This window comes from Octopus bimaculoides, chromosome 2 (assembly GCF_046866305.1).
Source record: "Octopus bimaculoides isolate indiv1 chromosome 2, ASM4686630v1, whole genome shotgun sequence".
Taxonomy (NCBI): domain Eukaryota; kingdom Metazoa; phylum Mollusca; class Cephalopoda; order Octopoda; family Octopodidae; genus Octopus; species Octopus bimaculoides.
The window spans coordinates 187526528-187548064 of NC_142929.1; the positions used below are offsets into that span (position 1 = coordinate 187526528).

Here is a 21537-nt window from a genome sequence, read left to right on the forward strand (position 1 = left end):
TTTATGCATATTTAAATTTTAGAATATTCTCGAGCCTGTGTTTAATCCTGTTTTCATATTTATAAATACAATATTTTGTTAGAAAATGTTTGGAAGGTAGAGTTTCACAGAGTGTTGATTATGTATAAACTACAGCATAATATTCAAGATGTATCATACAGGGCAGAGTAGAGATGAGGACATGGTGTATTTGAGATATACAGAAGTTAGAATATTGTATGTGATATAATAAGAACATATATTTTAAGTACATGGTGTGTTGCAGTGTAAACTTAATGTTAGGTGAAGTGAGTATAGTATAGAGTTGAGTTCAAGTTATCTGTGTTAGAACATGTTGTATGAGGCTTGGTTTATTGGGAGTGAAAGTTTGTTGTGTTGGGCACAGTGGGTTTGACAGAAATTATTTCGTCCATTTGAATATTTTGTCCATTATCCTCTATTTCTTAAGTTTCTGTGGAGAAAGACAAAATGGCTGCTGCACCTGCTAAACAAAGAGAAAGAGAAGATGAAGAAGAAGATGAAGAAGAAGAAGATGTAGAAGGAGAAAAAGGAAAGAAAGAAGGAGAAAAAGGAAAGAAAGAAGGAGAGGAAAAAGAAATGGTAGCGGGCGATAAAAAAGGTATGATATATATATAGTCTATTGTAAAGCATCATAAAATATCTTTAAACAACAGAAATCAGCCAGCTCTATGTTGTTTTCTTATCTGTGTTGATTATACAGCATGGAATGGAATTATTGATGTAGTGAAGATACAGATGTAGAATTATCACTAAAGCTCTTGACATCCATTGCATATAAAGTCAATGATATGTGATAGATATTGATGCAAACAAGTTTGGTACAACTTTTTATAGTTAAAGATGAACACAGCTTTGAAAGAATTGTTATGTAGCCCTCATTGAGAAGGACTTATATGTTAAATGGTGCAAATTCTCTGAGTATCATCCCAACTGTTAATATTATTCTATTCTATAAATTGAATATGGCAGAGCAGCTTAGTTGAGAAGAAAAACTAAGAAAAATACATCAGAGACAGTTATGTTTTTTTAATTCCTTTAGTATATTTATTACCTCTGCCAAGCAAGGATGTTATGTTTTCATCGACATTGTCCATCTGCCCGTCTTTGTGCAAAATAACTCAAAAAGTTGTAAACGGTATTTAATGAAACTTGCAGGAAAAGTTGGTAATGAGACGAGGAACAGATGATGAAATTTTGGTAGTGATCTAAGAATTTTTATGGATTCTTGAAGGATTTTTCATTTGTTATATTTACTTTACATGAAGTATTAGTGTTACGTTCTTTGATCATCTCCCTTGAAGACATGTTCATTGTTTCCACATAACCTATGGTGGCATTGCTGTTTCCAAAGTTTTTTTTTTTTCTCTATGAGTATGTGGAGCTTGCTGTTGTCATTGATGTATTATAACTGGTTCAGATGATTCCTGTTTTTAAAGGGTTTTTTAAAAAAAATCATATGGCTGTGTCATTTTTTTTACCCCGCCAAGGAGGTTGTGTTTTTGCTGGCGCTGGTTTGAGAAATTGGGCGATTTTCAGCATGCGTGTATATGGGTGGAAATGAGCTGCTTGGCGGAGGTCTTCACTCTCCGAGTGCTTTTCTAGTTTAAATTTTGAAGTGTTTTAACATGTTAGAATAATCCATGGTTGATTTTATATCCTTTTTATAGTTATAATAACCACTCAGAAAAAGTTAAAATAGTAGCTTCATAGTTTGTAGATAATGTGTGTACTACAGAATAATATTCAAGATGAATCTGTAGGGTATTATAGTGATGAGGGAAGATTGTACATGGCATGTATAGAAATCAGGTGTAGTGTATGAAACAAAACATGTTATTTTTGGTGTTCTGTAGAATTTAGGATATGCTGTCGGTTGCAGTGTAAACATGGTGTCAGGTGCAATGAGTATAATGCAGAATTAAGTGCATGTTGCCTGCATTAATTAGAATATATTGTATGAAACTTAGTTTAGATTGGAAGCGAAAGCTTGATGCAATGAGTTTGACAGAAAATATTACACCCATTTGGATGTCTAGCCCATTATATTCTATTTCATAAATAGAAGAAAGATAAAATTGATGTACCTACTGAAAGAGAAGGACAAAAAAGGAGAGAGTGAAAGAGAGGAAAAAGAAATGGTGGTGTGTGTTAAAAAAACTGTGTTTAATATGGTATATATTCTGGTGGAATATCAGAGTTAGGAAGCACCAAGAAGTTGGAATTTCTCTCTATTGATGGAGATTTTTCTTTTTTTTTTTCTTTTTTTTTTGTTTCATGGTGCCCTTGGAAATGATCTGGAACATCCTTTTTACAGAAAAAGAAGTTTTTGAAAAATGATTTTTTTTCTACCCCCCCCCCCCCAATTTCCCCTTTCCAGACCGATTTTGGTTGATCTAAGTGGTACTACGCACAATGATTTTTTGTGGGGCACTATGCACTTAAACACTTTAGTAAAAACAAAAATATATTCAGATGAAAAGGTCTGTGAATAAACGGAGATTTTGCTATTGTTTTTGGCACACCTTCCTCATTTCTTTCTTACTCTGACAAGTATTGATATTTTTCAATATTTTCTTTTCATTAATAACAAACTCATTTAGGGTATAAAAAAAATTCTTTTGAAAATTTATGACGTTATTGGTCATGGGATATGCTAGAAAAAGCAGCGAAATGTTCATTAAATCCCACACCTTTTCATCTGGAAATATGTACTTGTTTCTTACCAAAAAGGCTTCTATTGTTTTTAAATGTGTAAGTCTCAAAGAAATCTTCATGTTAAGTGCTCACAAAGTTAACCAAAATTGGTCCGGAGAGTAGAGGATGGGGTGGGTAGGGGTGACAAAAAATCCAATTTTTTGAGAATTTTTTTTCTGAAAATGATGCCCCAGATCATTTTCAAGGGCACTGTGAAAAAAAAAATCTGAAAAATCCCCATCAAAATGGAGAAATTCCTAACTCTGACATCCGCCTATAATCTACTGTTAAGCATCATAAAAACATCTTTAGACTTCATAAATCACAGTTTCCTGATGTTTTCGTGTCCATGTTGACTACTCAGCTGAGGGTAGAATTATTGTAGAATCATCAGCAGAGTTCTTGACATTCAATGCATATAACTGAAGTCATTGATATGTGATAGATATTGATGCAAAGAAGTTTGGTACAACTTTTTATAACTATGAGCAAGCACTGCTTTAATAAAATTATTTAATCTTCATTGATATATGTTAAGTGGTGCATATTCTCTGAGTATCATTCCAACTGTTAATATCATTCTATTCTGTATATTAAATAGGGCAGTATTGGCTAATGGAGAAACAAAAGAACCATTAGAGATGTCTTTTGTTTCCTTTAGTAATATTTATTCATCTTTATTTAACTCTTTATCTTTCAGATTCTGCTGTCAAATGATACACTTATTTATTCACATTATTTTGAATTAATTATGCTTTATTTTGCAACTTTGATGTTTCAGTGATGTGATTGCTTATTTTTAGAATGACATTATAGGGTAGGAGTGAGAGGCTGGATCTGGCCAGTTTGAACATGTTATTTGTGGTGTTCTGTAGAGTATAGAGTATGCTGTCATTTGCAGTGTGAACATGATGTTAGGTGCAAAGAGTATAATGAAGAATTATGTGCATGTTGTCTGCATCAGTTTGAACATGTTGTATGGAGTTCAATCAAGATTAGAAATGAAAGTTTAACAGAAAATATATCATACATTTGGATATTTAGTTCAATATATTCTCTTTCATAAGTTCCTAGGAAGAAAGACAAAATTGCTGCTAAAGAAGAAGGAAAGGAAAGAGAGGACAAAGAAATGGAGGAAGGTGTTAAAAAAGGTATGTTTAATATGATACATTTTCTACTGAAAAGCATTATAAGAATATCTATAAAGATCAGGAAACACTCAGCTGAGGGTGGAATTATTAATGTTATGAAGAGACAGTTGTATTAGGTTGTCAAGAAAGTCCTTGCAGTTTTTAACCTGTAAACTCAGATGCACATATCTCGGCTCAAACAAAACTTTATTAATCGAAATAAACACCATCAGAATCAACACACTTTTGCCAACGTGAAGCAAGTTTATTTATGCTAGTAGTTTTAAACTCCTGCATTCTGGTGGTGATGAAGTCGTTGAAGGCGTGTTTGGCATCGTCTTGGTATTTGAAGCATTTCTCATGCAGGAAGTTGTTGAGATGATTGAAAAAGTGGTAGTCGGTAGGCGAGAGGTCTGGTGAGTATGGCGGATGAAGCAGAGTTTCATCGCCCAGTTCGTTCAACTTCTGTAGGGTCAGTTGTGTGACGTGCAGCCGAGTGTTGTTGTGGAGAAGAATTGGTCCTTTTCTATTGACCAATGCTGGCTGTTGTCGTCGGAGTTTCGTATGCATTTCATCCATTTGCTGACAGTACTTCTCTGCCGTAATGGTTTCGCCTGGATCCAAAAAGCTGTGATGGATGAGACAGGTCGCAGATCACCAAACAGTCACCATGACCTTAAATAAAATTATTTAATCTTCATTGATATATGTTAAGTGGTGCATATTCTCTGAGTATCATTCCAACTGTTAATATCATTCTATTCTGTATATTAAATAGGGCAGTATTGGCTAATGGAGAAACAAAAGAACCATTAGAGATGTCTTTTGTTTCCTTTAGTAATATTTATTCATCTTTATTTAACTCTTTATCTTTCAGATTCTGCTGTCAAATGATACGCTTATTTATTCACATTATTTTGAATTAATTATGCTTTATTTTGCAACTTTGATGTTTCAGTGATGTGATTGCTTATTTTTAGAATGACATTATAGGGTAGGAGTGAGAGGCTGGATCTGGCCAGTTTGAACATGTTATTTGTGGTGTTCTGTAGAGTATAGAGTATGCTGTCATTTGCAGTGTGAACATGATGTTAGGTGCAAAGAGTATAATGAAGAATTATGTGCATGTTGTCTGCATCAGTTTGAACATGTTGTATGGAGTTCAATCAAGATTAGAAATGAAAGTTTAACAGAAAATATATCATACATTTGGATATTTAGTTCAATATATTCTCTTTCATAAGTTCCTAGGAAGAAAGACAAAGTTGCTGCTAAAGAAGAAGGAAAGGAAAGAGAGGACAAAGAAATGGAAGAAGGTGTTAAAAAAGGTATGTTTAATATGATATGTTTTCTACTGAAAAGCATTATAAGAATATCTATAAAGATCAGGAAACACTCAGTTCCCTGATGTTTTGCTATCCATGTTGACTATACAGCTGAGGGTGGAATTATTAATGTTGTGAAGTGACAGTTGTAGAATCATCAGCAGAGTTCTTGACATCCATTGCAAATAATTGAAGCCAATGATATGTAATAGGTATTGATGCAAAGAAGTTTGGTACAACTTTTTATAGATATAAACAAGCACTGCTTTAATAAAATTATTTAATCTTCATCGATAATTACTTATATGTTAAGCGGTGAAAATTATCCGAGTATCATTCCAAGCATTAATATTATTGTATTCTATATATTAAATAGGGCAGTGTTGCCTAATGGAGAAGAAAAGGAAACAAAAGATACATTAGAGATGGATATGTCTTTCAATTCCTTTAGTAATATTTATTTATCTTTATTGAACTCTTTATCACTAAGATTCTGCTGTTAAATTGTTATACCTATTTATTCACATTATTTTGAATTAATCATGTATTATTTTGCATCTTTGATATTTCAGTGATGTGATTGTTTATTTTTAGAATGACATTGCAGGGTTGGAGTGAGAGGCTGGATCTAGCCAGTTTGAACAGTAAACAGGTTGAATATCTTGGCTAGATATGGTCAGTTCAATGCCAAATGGTTAAATTTTGGAATGTTTTAATACGTTAATAGAATCTATGGTTGATCTTGTTTTCCTTTTTATGGTTAGAATTACCTCTCAGAAAATGCCAAGATATTTGTTTCATAATTTGTCGATAATGTATGTACTACAGAATAATATATTAGATGAATTCTGTTGGGTGTTATAGTGATGAGTATTATAGTGGCAATACAGAAATCCGGTATAGTGTTTGAAGGTGTTTTGTAGAGTTTAGGAGATGCTGTCGGTTACAGTGTGAACTTGATGATAGATTCAATGATTATAATGCAGAATTATTAAGTGCATGTTGTCTGCATTAGTACATGTTGTAAGAGGTTCTATTTAGAGTAGAAGTGAAAGTTTGTCGAATTGGATGCAGTGAGTTCAATAGAAAATACTTCATTCATTTGAATATTTAGTTCATTATACTCTATTCCATAAGTTCCAAGAAAGAAAGATAAAGTTGTTGCACCTACTAAAGAGGGAGAAGAAGAAAAAGAAGGAGAGGAAGAAGAGAAAGAAGGAGAGGAAGAAGAGAAAGAAGGAGAGGAAGAAGAGAAAGAAGGAGAGGACAAAGAAATGGTGGAAGGTGTTAAAAAAGGTATGTTTAATATGATACATTTTCTACTGGAAAGAATTATAAAAATTAAATTTGAATGTTGAAGTGAATCTAACAGTTTTTGTGTGTTTCTTAAATGGCTTATAAACACCTTCCATGCTGCAATTGTTTTCGTTCCAGCACACTATCTCAGATCAGATCACTTGCTATGCAAGTACATCTCCGTAAGTAGTTTCATAGTTTGTAGATAATGTATGTATTATAGAATAACATTCAAGATGTATCTTGTTCAGTATTATAGTGATGAGGGAAAGTTGTACGTGGCATATATAGAAATTAGGTATAGTGTGTGAACAAAACATGTTATTTTTGGTGTTTTGTAGAATCTAGGATATGCTGTTGGTTGCAGTGTGAACATGATGTTAGATGTAATGAGTATAATGCATAATTAAGTGCATGTTGTCTGCATTAGTTAGAACATGTATGAAGTTCCATGTAGATTAGAAGTGAAAGTTTATCGAGTTGGATGCAGTGGGTCTGACAGAAAATATTACATTTATTTGAATATTTAACCCATTATATTCTATTCCATAAGAACCTAGGAAGAAAGATGAAGTTGTTGCATCTATTGAAGGAGAAAAAGAAAAAGGAGAGGAAGAAAGAGAGGAAGAAGGGGAGGACAAAGAAATGGTCGTGGGTGTTAAAAAAGGTATGTTTGATGTGATACATTCTCTACTGTAAAGCATCATAAAATTATGTAACTGTATGAAAAAACTCAAAAAAAAGGAGGTGGGATGATATAAAAACTATTGTTAATAAAAAGAAATAAAATTACACTTCCTAAGGAAAAAAATCTTAAAAGGAGAAATAATAATAATGGAACACCCCTACCATGTGTCAAGTGGTATGTGCTAGTCGTTACAAATACTGTGATGTCAAGAAGTTGGTAAAGTTGGTCATAGATAGTCATGTCTTACTTGTCTAACTAACTATACTTCTATACCAGAGTGGACTTTATAACAGTCCCACATTGGATTACAACAGTGTGAGAGGCTAGATCTGGTCAGTGTAAAACAGGTAGAATAATCTGGCTGGATTTGGTCAGTTTAAATGTTAAAGAGCTAAATCTTGGAATATTTTAACATATTAGCAGAATCCATGGTTGATCTTGTTTTCTTTTTATGGCTAACCTGTCAAAAAATGTTAAAATAGTAGTTTCATAGTTTGTAGATAATGTATGTGTTATAGAATAACATTCAAGATGTATTCTATTCGGTATTATAGTGTTGAGGGAAGATTGTTAGTGGTGCATACAGAAATCAGTTATAGTGTGTAAACAAAACATGTTACTTATGGTGTTTTGTAGAGTTTAGGATATGCAGTCAGTTGTAGTGTGAACATGTTTGGTGCAATGAGTATAAAGCAGAATTGTTGTCTGCATTAGTTAGAACATGTATAAGGTTAAATTTAGATTGGAAGTGAAAGTTTGTTGAGTTCAATGCAGTGGGTTTGACAGAAAATATTACATTTATTTGAATATTTAATCCATTATATTTCATCCCATAAGAACCTAGGAAGAAAGATGAAGTTGTTGCATCTATTGAAGGAGAAAAAGAAAAAGAAGGAGAGGAAGAAAGAGAGGAAGAAAGAGAGGAAGAAGGGGCGGACAAAGAAATGGTGGTGGGTGTTAAAAAAGGTATGTTTAATATAATACATTTTCTACTGAAAAGCATCATAAAATTATCTTTCCCTGGTGTTTTTCTGTCCATGTTGATTACACAGCTGAGGGTGGAATTATTAATGCTGTGAAAAAACAGTTGCAGAGTTCTTGACATCCATTTCATATAATTGAAGTCAATGACATGTGATAGATATTGATGCAAACTAGTTTGGTACAATTTTTTATAGATATGAGTAAGCACCTCTTCAATAGAATTATTTAATCTTCTTTACGATGAAAGTAAACAAACAAAGTTTGTCTTTAGAAGCATTGAGATGTATTGTAAGATACAGAAATAAATTTATTTCTCAAACGCGTGATAATGCTATAAATAGCGAGATCAGGATAAATTATCCATTTATTGCAGAAAAATACGTTACCGGCCAGCCTGGCCGGTAACGTATTTTTCTGCATTATATGGATAATCTAATCTTCATTGATAATGACTTACACATGTTAAGTTGTGCAAATTCTCTGAGTATCATCCAAACTGTTAATATCATTCTATTCTATATATTAAATATACAGCTCAGTTGAAAAGAAAACTAACAAAAATACATTAGAAACAGATATAGTTTTAAAATTCTTTAGTAATATTTATTTATCTTTATTTAAATTTTGAAATGTTTTAACATGTTACAATAATCCATAGTTGATCTTGCTTTCTTTTTTATGGTTGCAATAACCACTCAGAAAATGTTAAAATAGTAGTTTCATAGTTTGTAGATAATGTATGTACTACAGAATAGTATTCAAGATGAATCCTGTGGCAGAGATGGATAACATTTTGTTAACCGGGGGCCACATGATACCATTTCCAAGTGGGAGAGGGCCGTATGATAAAACACATATGCATGAAATATTACTTGCCAACTTTAACTGGATTTTTTGCAGTTCTTCTTAATCTTATTTGTCTTATGAAAGTTTACATTAAGCTGGCATCTCTTTCGATATTTCCTAATGTACATCGAAAGAGAGCAGGAAGGAGGGATGAAATTAAATGCAAAATTAAAGTGAAAGTTTAAGAGGTGAGAGACGGTAAGGTTAATAAATGAAAATTTGAGAAAAATTTTTCATTTGTAAAAATTAGTAATCTAGAAACTCTTTGAGGGCCACGCAACAATATGTCAAGGGCCGCATGCGTCCCGTGGGCTGCGTGTTGCCCATGCATGCTGTAGGGTATTAAAGTGATGAGGAAAGATTGTATGTGGCATATATAGAAATCAGGTATAGTGTATGAAACAGAACATGTTATTTTTGGTGTTCTGTAGAGTTTAGGATATGCTGTCAGTTGCAGTGTGAGCATGGTGTCAGGTGCAATGAGTATGGTGCAGAATTAAGGGCATGTTACCTGCATTAGTTAGAACATGTATACGGTTAAGTTTAGATCAAAAGTGAAAGTTTGTTGAGTTGGATGCAGTAGGTTTGACAGAAAATAAATATTACATCCACTTGGATATTTAATCCATTATATTCTATTTTTGAAGTTCCTGTGAAGAAAGACAAAGTTGCTGTTTTACCTGTTGAAAAAGAAAAAGCAGAGAAAGAAGGAAAGAGAGAAAGAGAGAAAAAAGAAATGGTGGTGGGTGATGAAAAAGGTATGTTTAATATGATACATTTTCTACTGAGAAACATCATAAAATTGTCTTTAAAGATCAGGAAGCACCCAGTTTCCTGATGTTTTCCTATCCATGTTGACGACAAAGCTGAGGGTGGAATTATTAATGTAGTGAAGAGACAGTTGCAGAATCATCACCAGACTTCTTGACATCCATTGCATATAATTGAAATCGATGATATGTGACAGATATTGATGTAAAGATGTCTCATAATCATACATGGGTGATACAACTCCTGATTGCTATAAACAATAGCAGTGTGGAATATTTTGTTAGATTTGTTGTTATAATTCTCATTGAGAAGATTTTTGGTCAAACACATCCCAACAGACACTATAATGCTGTTTGTTGAACTGTGTAGGAATTAGAAATGCTGTTCTAGATGGTGTGGAAACTAGCTGTGTCATGTAAAGTGAAAAACTAGAACATGCTGTTTAATGTATAACAAAGTATTGGTACTTCATTGTTGGAGTATACAGTGTACCACTAATGGTGTGTTTTATGGTTTTTACAGTCAGAAAGCATTGCAACAATTAGGGCATGTTATATGGTGTATAGTACAATGGTTATTATAAATCATGTGGTGTTCAGTGTAGGAATAAAGACCTGTGTAATGTATACTAGGAGGTGCTAAAAAGTTCCTGACTTTAAGGATGTCATGAAAGAACTGGTTGGTAGCCCAACCTTCTGAGTTCTTTTACAGGGCTTAAAAAAACTGAAAGACCACTGCAATGAGTGTATGAATCAGAAAGGGAAATATTTTGAATAAAATCCTAATTAACTGATGATCCTCCTGTATTTTCTTTTACACAAAGCCAGGAACTTTTCAGCACCCCGTTATAGTGGTGATGATGATGATTTAATGGGGTTTTGTGAAAAGGAAGTTGTGTTATGTTGATATTGTAGTGTTAATATGTACAGAGATTGTATAGTATTTAGGGAGTGTTTTGTAGAGTGACAATATATTTCTTAAAAACAGTTTTCTTTTTCTTCAGAAGAGCCTGCAGAGAAAGGCAAGGGAAAGAAAGGTGAAAAAGGTACAATTATTATAATTATATTCTACAGGAATGTATACAATTGCAATATACTTTTTGTGTAGTTTTCTCAAAAAAAAAAAAGAAAAAAAAAGGGCATTACTGAGCAGAAATGTCCAAGTTTCATGTATTTTACCAGCAAAGTTCTTAACAGGGGAATATCTGATGTAAATGATGTCTGATAGATATTTTAATGTGGAGACACAATTTTCTTTCCTGATAAAAGCACACTATACAATAGTTTCTATGATTGAAGGCAACTTATCTGCTATGTATGCTTTTGTGTTTCTTCTTTTTTAAAGATGGCTGTAAATGATTTTTAAAGAAAATCTGGATATTAATTGAATATCCTCCTTCATTCTGAAGAAGTTACTTTGTATAGTTAAAAATTTGTGCGACTATAAAGCCACTGTTGTTGCTATTGTAAATGTTGTTGAATACTTCTGTTCAACCCAAAGATGCAGCACACTGTATGAGAACAACTGTATGTCCATCTGCAGCTACATTTTAGTGTCTATTAACAAGTTGGAATAAAGTATGACATACAGTACAGTAATTAAGATATGTTATATAGTGGACAGTATATTAGTTAAACCATGCTAATGCTTCAAATATGTACTTTTAAGTATAAAATATGTACTAGTATAACAGATATTTAACAAGGATAGTAATATATATGTGTGTGTGTGTGTGTGTGTGTGTGTGTGTGTGTGTGTGTGTGTGTAAAAGGTTGAAGAGGAACACACGAGTAGATATATATGGAAAAAAGACAAAGTAGAAAATGCTAAAATACTTTTATAAAGAACATTACAGAACCGGTTTCGATCCTTGAGATCTGTTCAACAGTAAATATGAATAAGAGATTTTTGAAAAATTATTGAAAAATTAAATTTTGGTAAATTTAAAAGAAAAGTCTTTTTAAAGACATATTTGTATAGTATTCAAGTAACAGCGACATTTTTCTTGCTTCTGCCTGTCTCTGTCTCACTTGTTAACTCTTGTAGATTCGAACCCACAAGAGTAAACGTCAGAGACAGGCAGAAACAAGAAAAATGCCGCTGTTACTTGAATACTATACAAATATGTCTTTAAAAAGACTTTTCTTTTAAACTTACCAAAATTTAATTTTTCAATAATTTTTCAAAATCTATTATCCATATTTACTGTTGAAAAGATCTCAAGGATCGAAACCGGTTCTGTAATGTTCTTTATAAAAGTATTTTAGCATTTCCTACTTTGTCTGTTTTCCATATCATCATCATCATCGTTTAACGTCCGCTTTCCATGCTAGCATGGGTTGGACGATTTGACTGAGGACTGGTGAAACCAGATGGCAACACCAGGCTCCAATCTAATTTGGCAGAGTTTCTACAGCTGGATGCCCTTCCTAACGCCAACCACTCAGAGAGTGTAGTGGGTGCTTTTACGTGTCACCCGCACGAAAACGGCCACGCTCGAAATGGTGTCTTTTATGTGCCACCCGCACAAGCCAGTCCAGGGGCACTGGCAACGATCTCACTCGAAAATCCTACGGGAGCCAGTCAGGCGGTACTGGCAACGGCCACGCTCAAAATGGTGCATCTCATGTGCCACCCGCACAAGAGCCAGTCCAGGGGCACTGGCAACGATCTTACTTGGCTTGCCGGGTCTTCTCACGCACAGCACATTTCCATATATATATATATATATATATATATATATATATATACATATATATATAACATTAGTGACTCAATCAGATCCAGATACTGGATTACTTGTTTCATCTCAATTGAAACAATTACATTGTTTTATAAATATTCCATGAAAGTTAAGATTTGAATTTAATAATTACATATATAGCACATGTGTATGATATATATATATGTATATATATATAATACAAAACTACATTAAAATACCAAGCTTAAACCAAAGAAAATACAAACACGAGTGAAAAAAGAAAAAGAAAAGAAAAAAGAAGAAAAAGAGGAAAAAGTAAAAAGTAAAAATATCACTTCGTGATAAGTGCATTAATTGGTCACGCACCACAAACTTCAACGGAACCTGCCGAAGCAAGCCAAGAAGCTTGTGGTATTGCTGTAGGTAATGACAAGGGCAACCATGTTATGTTTATACTTTATGCAACGCTATAGGAATTTGTATATATTTGTGGTGTACAGGATGCAACAGGAGTAGGGAATCACCAATGAATGTTGGGTGCAGCAATGTGCTGTTACAGCATATACTACTACTACTACTACTACTACTACTACTACTACTGCACATTGATGAAATTAGGATTTGTTGTGTTGGTGCATTGATATCAGAAATTTGTGAGATAGTACGATACCCGTAGTTAACAACCACCATGTGCTGTTAATATTATTGTCTTCTATTCAGGTAAACGAAAAAAGATGGCTGCAACACCAAAGCCAGAAATGCCATCGATTTCAGGAGAGTGGAAGCCAACACAGAGTTCATCAGGTATGTTTCACATTATATTTTACTTAAAAGTTTAAAGTCCCATAATATTTTTAGTAACATTTCTTTATTCGGAGTTAAATATCAGAGTATTTTTACTCATCAGAAAGTCCTTGATTAATTTTGTTTACAATTATATGCTTATGATATCCTGTTCAATAAAATGTTGCAGTTTGGAGTTTGAACTAGGCTGTAACATTCAGAATGCATCATTTGGTATAGATACAAAAATATGTTATGTAGTTTTGTTAGAGTAAGTTATATGTAATTTTGTAAAGACCTGGTCGTCAGAACATATTCTACAGGATATTGTGCAGAAGTGAGGGTATGTTGTGTGGTGTATGCGTGCAAGTAGATGTAATCGCCTTACCTCAGTTTTCCTTTCGTCGACTGCGTGTCTGTCTTGCGGTATCCGATCCTTGAAGCTTGCCCCGACCCAAAGAACACCAGGAATAGCAGCTGCTTCTCCCAAACCTAGACCGTCGCTTAACACGTCTTGTCCTGACCACAACCCCGTTTGAAAAGGGCACGAATCCCAATCGAGGCTCCCTCTGCCCTTTTTCCCCTTCCGGTCAACTCGCCCTTCCGGTCAGCCTCCCCAGACACTGACTTCATACCACACGCCAACCTGATCTTAAAGATCACGTTCACCCCTACTCCAATTCGAAGTCCGCCATCCAACCGGGCGGGCGCCTTACACGTCGAGATCTTCTCAAGCTAGGTGGCTCGTTTCCATCGCACTCTTCATCCGACGAAGTGGCTATCCTGCGCAGATCCAGCACGTGACGCGGCATTCCATCCACAGATACATTGTTTCTGGAATTGACCCCTGTCACTGTTCCCCTGCCCCATTGTGATGTGCAGCGTGCCTTCGGCGGCTTGACCCAAACTTCCTCCCCTACTTTCACGCCGGCGGGTCCCTTCTCTTCCTCGCAGAACTCCGGCGTCTTACTGGGATGCCTCCATTCATATTTGAACACCGCTCTGTGCGGCACAGACTCTTCCGCTTGTCCAGATCGGGGAGACATGTTGTACCAGTAGACCGCTTCCAAGGGCGAAATGTGCCCCCTTTCAGCCATGGCCTTGATCATCCGATGGTGCCTCTCAACGATTCCATTGCCACTCGGCCTATACGCCGCTCTAAATAATCGTCGCACCTACCACCGGTCAAGCATCTCTCCCAACGCTTCTGAACGAAACGCCGCCCCGTTGTCCATTAGCAGTTCTTCCACGGGACCCCTCTCCAAGAATATCTCATTCAGAATGCGGGCAATCTCATCGGCAATGCCTGTCCTCAGCTCCCTCCAAATGGCCAGCCGGCCCGGCCCGCAGTCGACCATGCTGAGATACATTTCCTGACGGTAGTGCATCACATCCACAGCCAGTCTCCTCCAGTTGCGCTCTACTGAGAGGTTCCCCTGCTCATGCCCACCCGGGGCAGGGTCAATGGACTGGCATCTGTCACATTTCGCGACCACTTTCTTAACGTTTCTCCTAGTGACGTCAGCATCAACCATTTTCGCCAGATACAGGGTCCTATCCACCCCCAAGTGGTGCATAGCATGTAGCTCCTTCAGTTCGGAGTCACCCAGCCGACACGCTGCCGCTATCCCTTTCCTTGCTTCCTCCGGTTCCTCCAGCCACGCCCTTTTCACCCTGGTCAGTGCGTCCGCCCTGTTTCTTTCCGAAGGCACAAAAACCACGTTCAGCTTCAGTCCGAACTCGGCGATCAGCTCTCCCAGAACTCCTAGGCGGCGTTTCACCAACATCTCCGCGGCACCTTTCGTCCGGACTCTCTTCTCTCTGGTAATTACTGTTCCTACCCAGCCGACCACGGTGGCCGAATCCGTCCGGATCTCGACCGAGCGCAGTCCCCATTTCAGGGCCAAGTTCACCCCTTTCAGCACCGCATCTAGTTCGGCGACATTGATGTGGTTGAAGTCGTCCGCTTTCCGTAGCCAGGCTGCATCCTCCACCTCAGCACCTTCGATCTCCAACACAACCCCTATTGCTATACTGCTAGCATCACACCAAACCGTCCCACACTCCGTCTTGGGCACATACCAGTTTCCTCTGACCGGGTCTTCCGCTCTCGTTCTCTCCAGGATTTCCCGCATCATCGCCACCGTTGCCTCTCCCACCTTGTCACTCCAACTCTCCCCCTCTGCTCGTCTCTTGATGTAACTACATGCAATGCGCAACCAACCAGCGATCGGGTAGTGTCCAATCAACTTCCCACAAACCAAGAACAACTCTCTCCTGCTGACGCAGGAACTCAGCTCTGGGATCTCGTTTCCTCTCCGGAACACCAGCTCGCCCGATCTGTCTTTTTGTAGCTTCAGCCCCAGCACAGCTTCCCCACCATCGACTCAGGCGGCTTCGCAATCAGCCCGAACCTCTCCAGGTGTCTCACTACCTCGGTGGCTGGCACTACAGTCTCGTCAACCAAAATGTCATCGATGTAGGAACTGGTGGCTTTCCTTATCCTCTCCTCTTTCCCTAGGATGGACTTGAGCACCATCGCCATAATATTCGGAGCGGAATTCAGCCCGAAATCCAGCCTGGTTAAACAGTACGTCCGGCCCTTGTACCGCACCAGCTGGTATCGCCACAGCTTGTCACTCACACGGAGCTGCAAATATGCCGACTTCAAGTCGACGATAGTCGCTGCCTTGGTCGACTGTCTCCACACACGTAACGTCTCACCGCAAACGTCCGTTGCCTCGCCTCCCGTGTGGCACGATATATGGTCGTTCAGCTCCCTAAAGTCCAGCACCGGTCTGACTTTTCCTTTCATCGGCTGCACCACCGCCATCAGAGGCAGTACTCCACTCACCACCTCCTCTTTCCACGGGACAAGGACTCCTTCCTTGATCCATCTCTCTACCTCCTCGTCGAACTCGACACCGGCGTGACCTTTCAACGTATGCTGGTAGCAGCTAACCCTGTTCTTTAGTAGTGGGAGCTCATCCTTCCATCGCCACTCTATTGTCCACCTCCGACCATCAAACGCCGCCTGAAAATCTTTGTCTTCGATGGTGTAAGCGGCGCTGTCTCCGACGGGGCTCTGCTCTCCCTGGCGGTCCCGACTCACGGCGCACGATGCCCCCACGCTTCCAAACGTGACGTCATCTCCTGCAATCCTAACACCACCAAGACGGTTGATGGCGTCCATCCCCAACACGACATTAACCCCGGCTATCACATAGTCGATCACAATCACCAGTAGCCTCAGCGCCGCACTCGGTAACGCTATCTCCAGACTGGAGCTTCCCCAGCAACGAATCTCTCTACTGTCGACCGCCCGGACGCTACTCGTCCCATCCCATTTCTTCGCCACCCTTGGCGTCACGAGGGTAGTCGTGCAACCCGTGTTCACAAGGGCCTTGAACTTCTTCCCCTCGACCTCGACTTTGACCACGGGCAGCGCCTCTACTTGGTTGCGGGGAAAGTCTGAGAGGCAGCAACTTCCCCACGATCGTTTCCCTGGTCGCAATCACGGGCGATGTGCCCAGTCTTCCTGCATCGATAGCAGACGGGCCCCGATTTGGCGCATTCCCTCGCCATGTACGGTCCCTGACATTTGAAACACCGGCCCGAGAACGGCCGCTGTCGTTGCTCGGTAGGCTTCCTCACGCCTTTCTCAGGCTGTCGTCTGTCGGAATGCGCCTCTGTCGCCGCCATCGCTATCGGCTTCCGTCCGACGTGCTGCAATCGGATCCCTACGTCGTCGGGAAATCCATTCACAAACGCCAGCCGCGCCGCTCTGTCCAGGCCTTCTCCCGTAAACCCAGCCAGCGTGGCCAGTCTACGCACTTCCGCAGCGTACTCATCCACCTGTTCTCCCCCCCCCCCCCATCTAATAGTTCCTAGTTTAACGAAGGCAGTGTAATCGCTCTCCATATACGCTTCCCTCAACCTCCGTTCGATGTTCTCCGCATTTAGTCTCTCTTCCTCGTCCATTTCTAAATACAGGGTCAGGGCGTTCCCTTCCAAGTATAGTGCCATGAGACTCGCCACATCACTTATTCCTTGTAGCTTGGCAACGAGCCTAATTTTTCGCATCCAAGCCATCACATCTCCTTCGCCATTAAAAGGCCTGATCACATCGCTGGCGATTCTAATCTTGGCTGCCATCGTGGCGAATTTCTACACGTGGGGCCGAAATAGCTTGTGGTGTATGCGTGCGAGTAGATGTAATCGCCTTACCTCAGTTTTCTTTTCCTCGACTGCAAGCCTGTCTTGCGGCATCCGATCCTTGAAACTTGCCCGGACCCAAAGAACACCAGGAATAGCAGCTGCTTCTCCCAAACCTAGACCGTCGCTTAACATGTCTTGTCCTGACCACAACCCCGTTCGAAAAGGGCACGAATCCCGATCGAGGCTCCCTCTGCCCTTTTTCCCCTTCCGGTCAACTCGCTCTTCCGGTCAGCCTCCCCAGACACTGACGTCATACCACATGTTATACATAGTAATCAAAACATATATAGGAATTACTAAAAACTTTGGAGTATATGCTATAGTATAATTGTAACAAGTTTATGGAATGTAATATATCTGTTAGGGTATGATGTATGGTGTAGGAAGTTCATGTTGTATGAACTGTTAAGTAGAGGCCAGGATACTGCATGTGTTGGTTACTGAAGATATACAATGCTGTAATGATTTTAGATTGTGTATAGAGATAAAAACATTGTATGGGTTCTTCACCACCACCACCACCACCACCGTTGTTTAACGTCTGTCTTCCATGCATGGGTAGGACGGTTGACTGGAGCCAGCCAGGTAAATAACTACCCTAGGCTACTGTATCTGTTTTGGCAGGATTTTATGGCTGGATACCCTTCTTAACACCAACTGCTCTCCAGAGTGGATTCAGTGCTTTTTATGTGGCACTAGCACAGGCGAGGTTAGTTTTGGCATGATTTTTACAGCTGGATGCCCCTCCAAACACCAAGCACTTTACAGTATGGACTGGATGCTTTTTATATGGCACCAGCACTGGCAGGGTCACCAAGTAACTTGCAAGACAACGGATTATGAGAGAGGCAGGAGCATTTGAAGAGGGGAACTTGTGTCAGAGGATGAAGGGTTAATGTGACAGAGGTACAGAGAGGCAGGGTTAGTGTATCTTGTTATAATGGAAGGGGTATTGGAGGAGGTGATCTGGTAACAGATGATGAAAGGTTAGAGTGTGACAGAGAAATAGAGAGGCAGAAATAGGCATCTTGCTATAGCGGGGTACATGGTTACCCAGTGAGAGAGAGAGTGAGAAAAAGAGAAGAACAATAAGGATAGAGAGAGAGAGAGAAAAAAAGAGAGGGAGAGGAAACGAGAGTACAACTCATTGTATAGTGTGTAGTAGACATTATATTTTGCATTTGGTGTGGGGCAGTCAGACATATATAGGTTTTTATATAGATGAGGGGACCAAGATTGCTGGCAGTTTGCTGTGCTTGAGAAGACACATCAATCTAAGTAAACATGTGGTCGTCCTTGCATACAAGCATGTCTCCTGCACCCCTCTTCAGCTGAGCATTCTTAATCTTGCAGGCTCATGGGTGCTGGTGCCACATAAAAACACTCATGCTAGTGCTGCATAAAAGCACCCAGTTGACTCTGTAAAGTGGTTGACATTAGGATAGGCATCCCGCCATAGAAACCATACCAAAACTGACATGGAACCTAGGCAGCTCTGCAGCTGACCAGCTTCTGTCAAACAATCCAACCCATGCCAGCATGGAAAATGGACGTTAAATGATGGTAATGATGATGAAAGTGAGTTTTATAGTCAGAAAATGTCTTCTGTTGTATTATGTGGTGTGCAGTGAGGGCATGGGGCCTAGCGGTTAGGGTGCTGTACTCATGTTCCTGAGATCTTAGCTCTGATTCCTGAACTGGGTGATGTGGCGTGGAAAGGAGAGCAAAACACTTCATTTCATATTGTTCTGTGATCAGTTTGACATCTGACATTTGGCACACTGTGCACCTGTACAAGCTATGTCAGTTTAATGGAGGGAGTCCACAATGATAGCAAAGCATTGATGACATTTTGTATGGTATGCTTTGATGACATGGTGTGTGGAAATTGACATATTGTCTGGTGCAAAATAGAGCAATGAGATGCCAATATAGTTCAGTGTGTAAGATTCACTCCACATGAGTTGTGGTTCTGGGCTTGATCTCATTGGGTAGCCCCTTGGGTAAGTGCTTTCTTATTAAGCCTTTGGCTGACCATTGTTTCTAAGTGAAACTTGTTGATAGACACCATGCTGGAGTGCATTATGTATGTATAAAAATTATATTAGTCTTCTGAAATTCTCTCTGTGCACATATCTTTCTTGCTGTCATTGGTTTGCATCAATCTCACTTTGGTGCCCCAGCATCGCTGCAGTCCAGTGACTAACAAGCAAATTATTGCAATAAAAATCATGATATGGTGCACTGTACAAGTTAAGTACATATTGCATAATGTTCAGTGGAGCAAATAACAAATACTGTATGATGTGGTGTGTAGGAATTGCTACATTTGTATCTGATACACTGTATCAGCTAATGTACCCTTTTCTCACATTGTATATTTCCAGACTCTATATAAATGAGTCACTGAGACTTCTTACTAGCATGATAGCAAAATTTTATCCATGGACACATTTTTTTCTTCATATATTTCCTTGCAGATCTTTAAGCTGAACATCAACTCTGTTGATCTTAAGAATTTGTGAGATTACTCTACAACTATAGACATGACTTCTCTCTAATTAATATTTTAATATTCTATTTATTAAGCTCCAGATATGCTAGAAGGTAGAGTACCAGTTGCTTCAGAAGAACCAACCACTACAAAGGGCAAAGTAGAATCAGGTGCGTTATATGTCATGTTCTTTTAGAAAACTAAAAGTATTATATAATAAACTGTGGAGGAATGAAGGTGGGTGATGAGAACGAGAAACCAGACGCAAGTGATGTCATGTCAAGAAGCAGCGTGTTCAAATAACCTCTTTTCTTCACTGGTCAGTCAAATGAAACAGACATGTTTTGGGGAATTATTTTAATGTAATAGTTCTTTTCTGGCCAGGAGCTTGGGTAGAAAGCGTGTGACCTGACACTTGGATTTACTGTTTCTGATTACATCTCGTGTTAAGAGCAACCTTTATTTATGCCTCCTTGCAACCACATAAATCTTGTAAAATTTCATTATATTTAAATCTCAGAATATTTTATAGAAAATTTTGGAAAATAAAGACAATGCAGATAAGAGTGGATCTGATTTTTAAATCTAACTGATGAAAGCAACAAACATGTTAAGGTTTTACTGGTAAAACTTGAAAGGATTAATATGTGTATGTGTATGTGTGTGGGTATATATATCAGTACATCACCTCAAAATCACTCTATATGCATTTGCTCATATATTGTTTGTATCACATGACAGAACGCACGCGTTACCTTTACACAGTAAGTTTGGAACTATTTTTCTAACGCGACTCTCTCCATCTCTATATCTATCTCTATATATATCTCCCCCTCTCATTCTTCCCCCTACTGTTCTTCGCCTCTCCTTGTCACTACTATCTCTCTCTATATATATATATCTCTCACTGCTCGTCCTTCGCCTCCCACTGTCACTACTACTATCTCTCTCCCTCTCTACCTCTCGTTAATCACTTTTATTCTACTTCCTCCCCTTCTTCTCCCTCTGCTACTCTTTCTCCCTACCCGGCGCTGGTCACGTGTGTCCGGTTGTTATTTCTTTTCGTTCTTGGAATCCCCAAGCTCGCACGGACTTCTTCGCCTCTCCAGTTCGTGCTTCACAGCGTTCAATACATACACACTTCACGTCTGGCTGTACAGCCTTTTTGCTTGTTTGTTTATTCACCGTTTCGTTTTCCTGTCTTGTTTTCTGTCCGCCACTATCCTCCACGAAAAAAAAAAAAAATTTAATTTGTGTTCGTGGGAAGAACCATTTTAACAATGCGTACTGCCCTAACTCTTCGAAACGCCGGTGTTTTAATGGTGGCAGCTGATGAAGGATATGTTCTCTATGTGGCCTGCTTGTTTGTTGAACCTTGTTTATCTTTTTGTCCATGTTCTTTTGCAACGTCATGTACCCAGATATGTATCTATATGTAAATGTAGATGAAGGTATGTACATACATGTATATGTATATATATGCATATACTCATATATTGTTTATATATATATATATGTGTGTATATATATATATATGGGAGAATATACAAATAATGACAACAGACGAGGACAGGTGGTGTAAA

General features: G+C 38.6%; 1 protein-coding gene across 6 annotated transcripts in view; it reads left to right on the plus strand.

The window, feature by feature from the left end:
- Positions 1–21537, plus strand: part of LOC106872595 (uncharacterized) — a 156546-nt gene that overhangs the window by 107037 nt on the left and 27972 nt on the right. For 4 of the 6 annotated variants that reach the window (XM_089348191.1, XM_089348193.1, XM_089348194.1 and 1 more), the window contains exons 22-31: positions 449–619; positions 3783–3866; positions 5090–5173; positions 6308–6466; positions 7020–7133; positions 7992–8120; positions 9632–9742; positions 10759–10800; positions 13180–13263; positions 20050–20124. In XM_089348191.1, the coding sequence (XP_089204317.1) occupies positions 449–619; positions 3783–3866; positions 5090–5173; positions 6308–6466; positions 7020–7133; positions 7992–8120; positions 9632–9742; positions 10759–10800; positions 13180–13263; positions 20050–20124 (1053 nt within the window). The remainder of the gene's footprint in view (positions 1–448; positions 620–3782; positions 3867–5089; positions 5174–6307; positions 6467–7019; positions 7134–7991; positions 8121–9631; positions 9743–10758; positions 10801–13179; positions 13264–20049; positions 20125–21537) is intronic. The other 2 variants (XM_089348195.1, XM_089348196.1) reach the window with 2 other exon arrangements.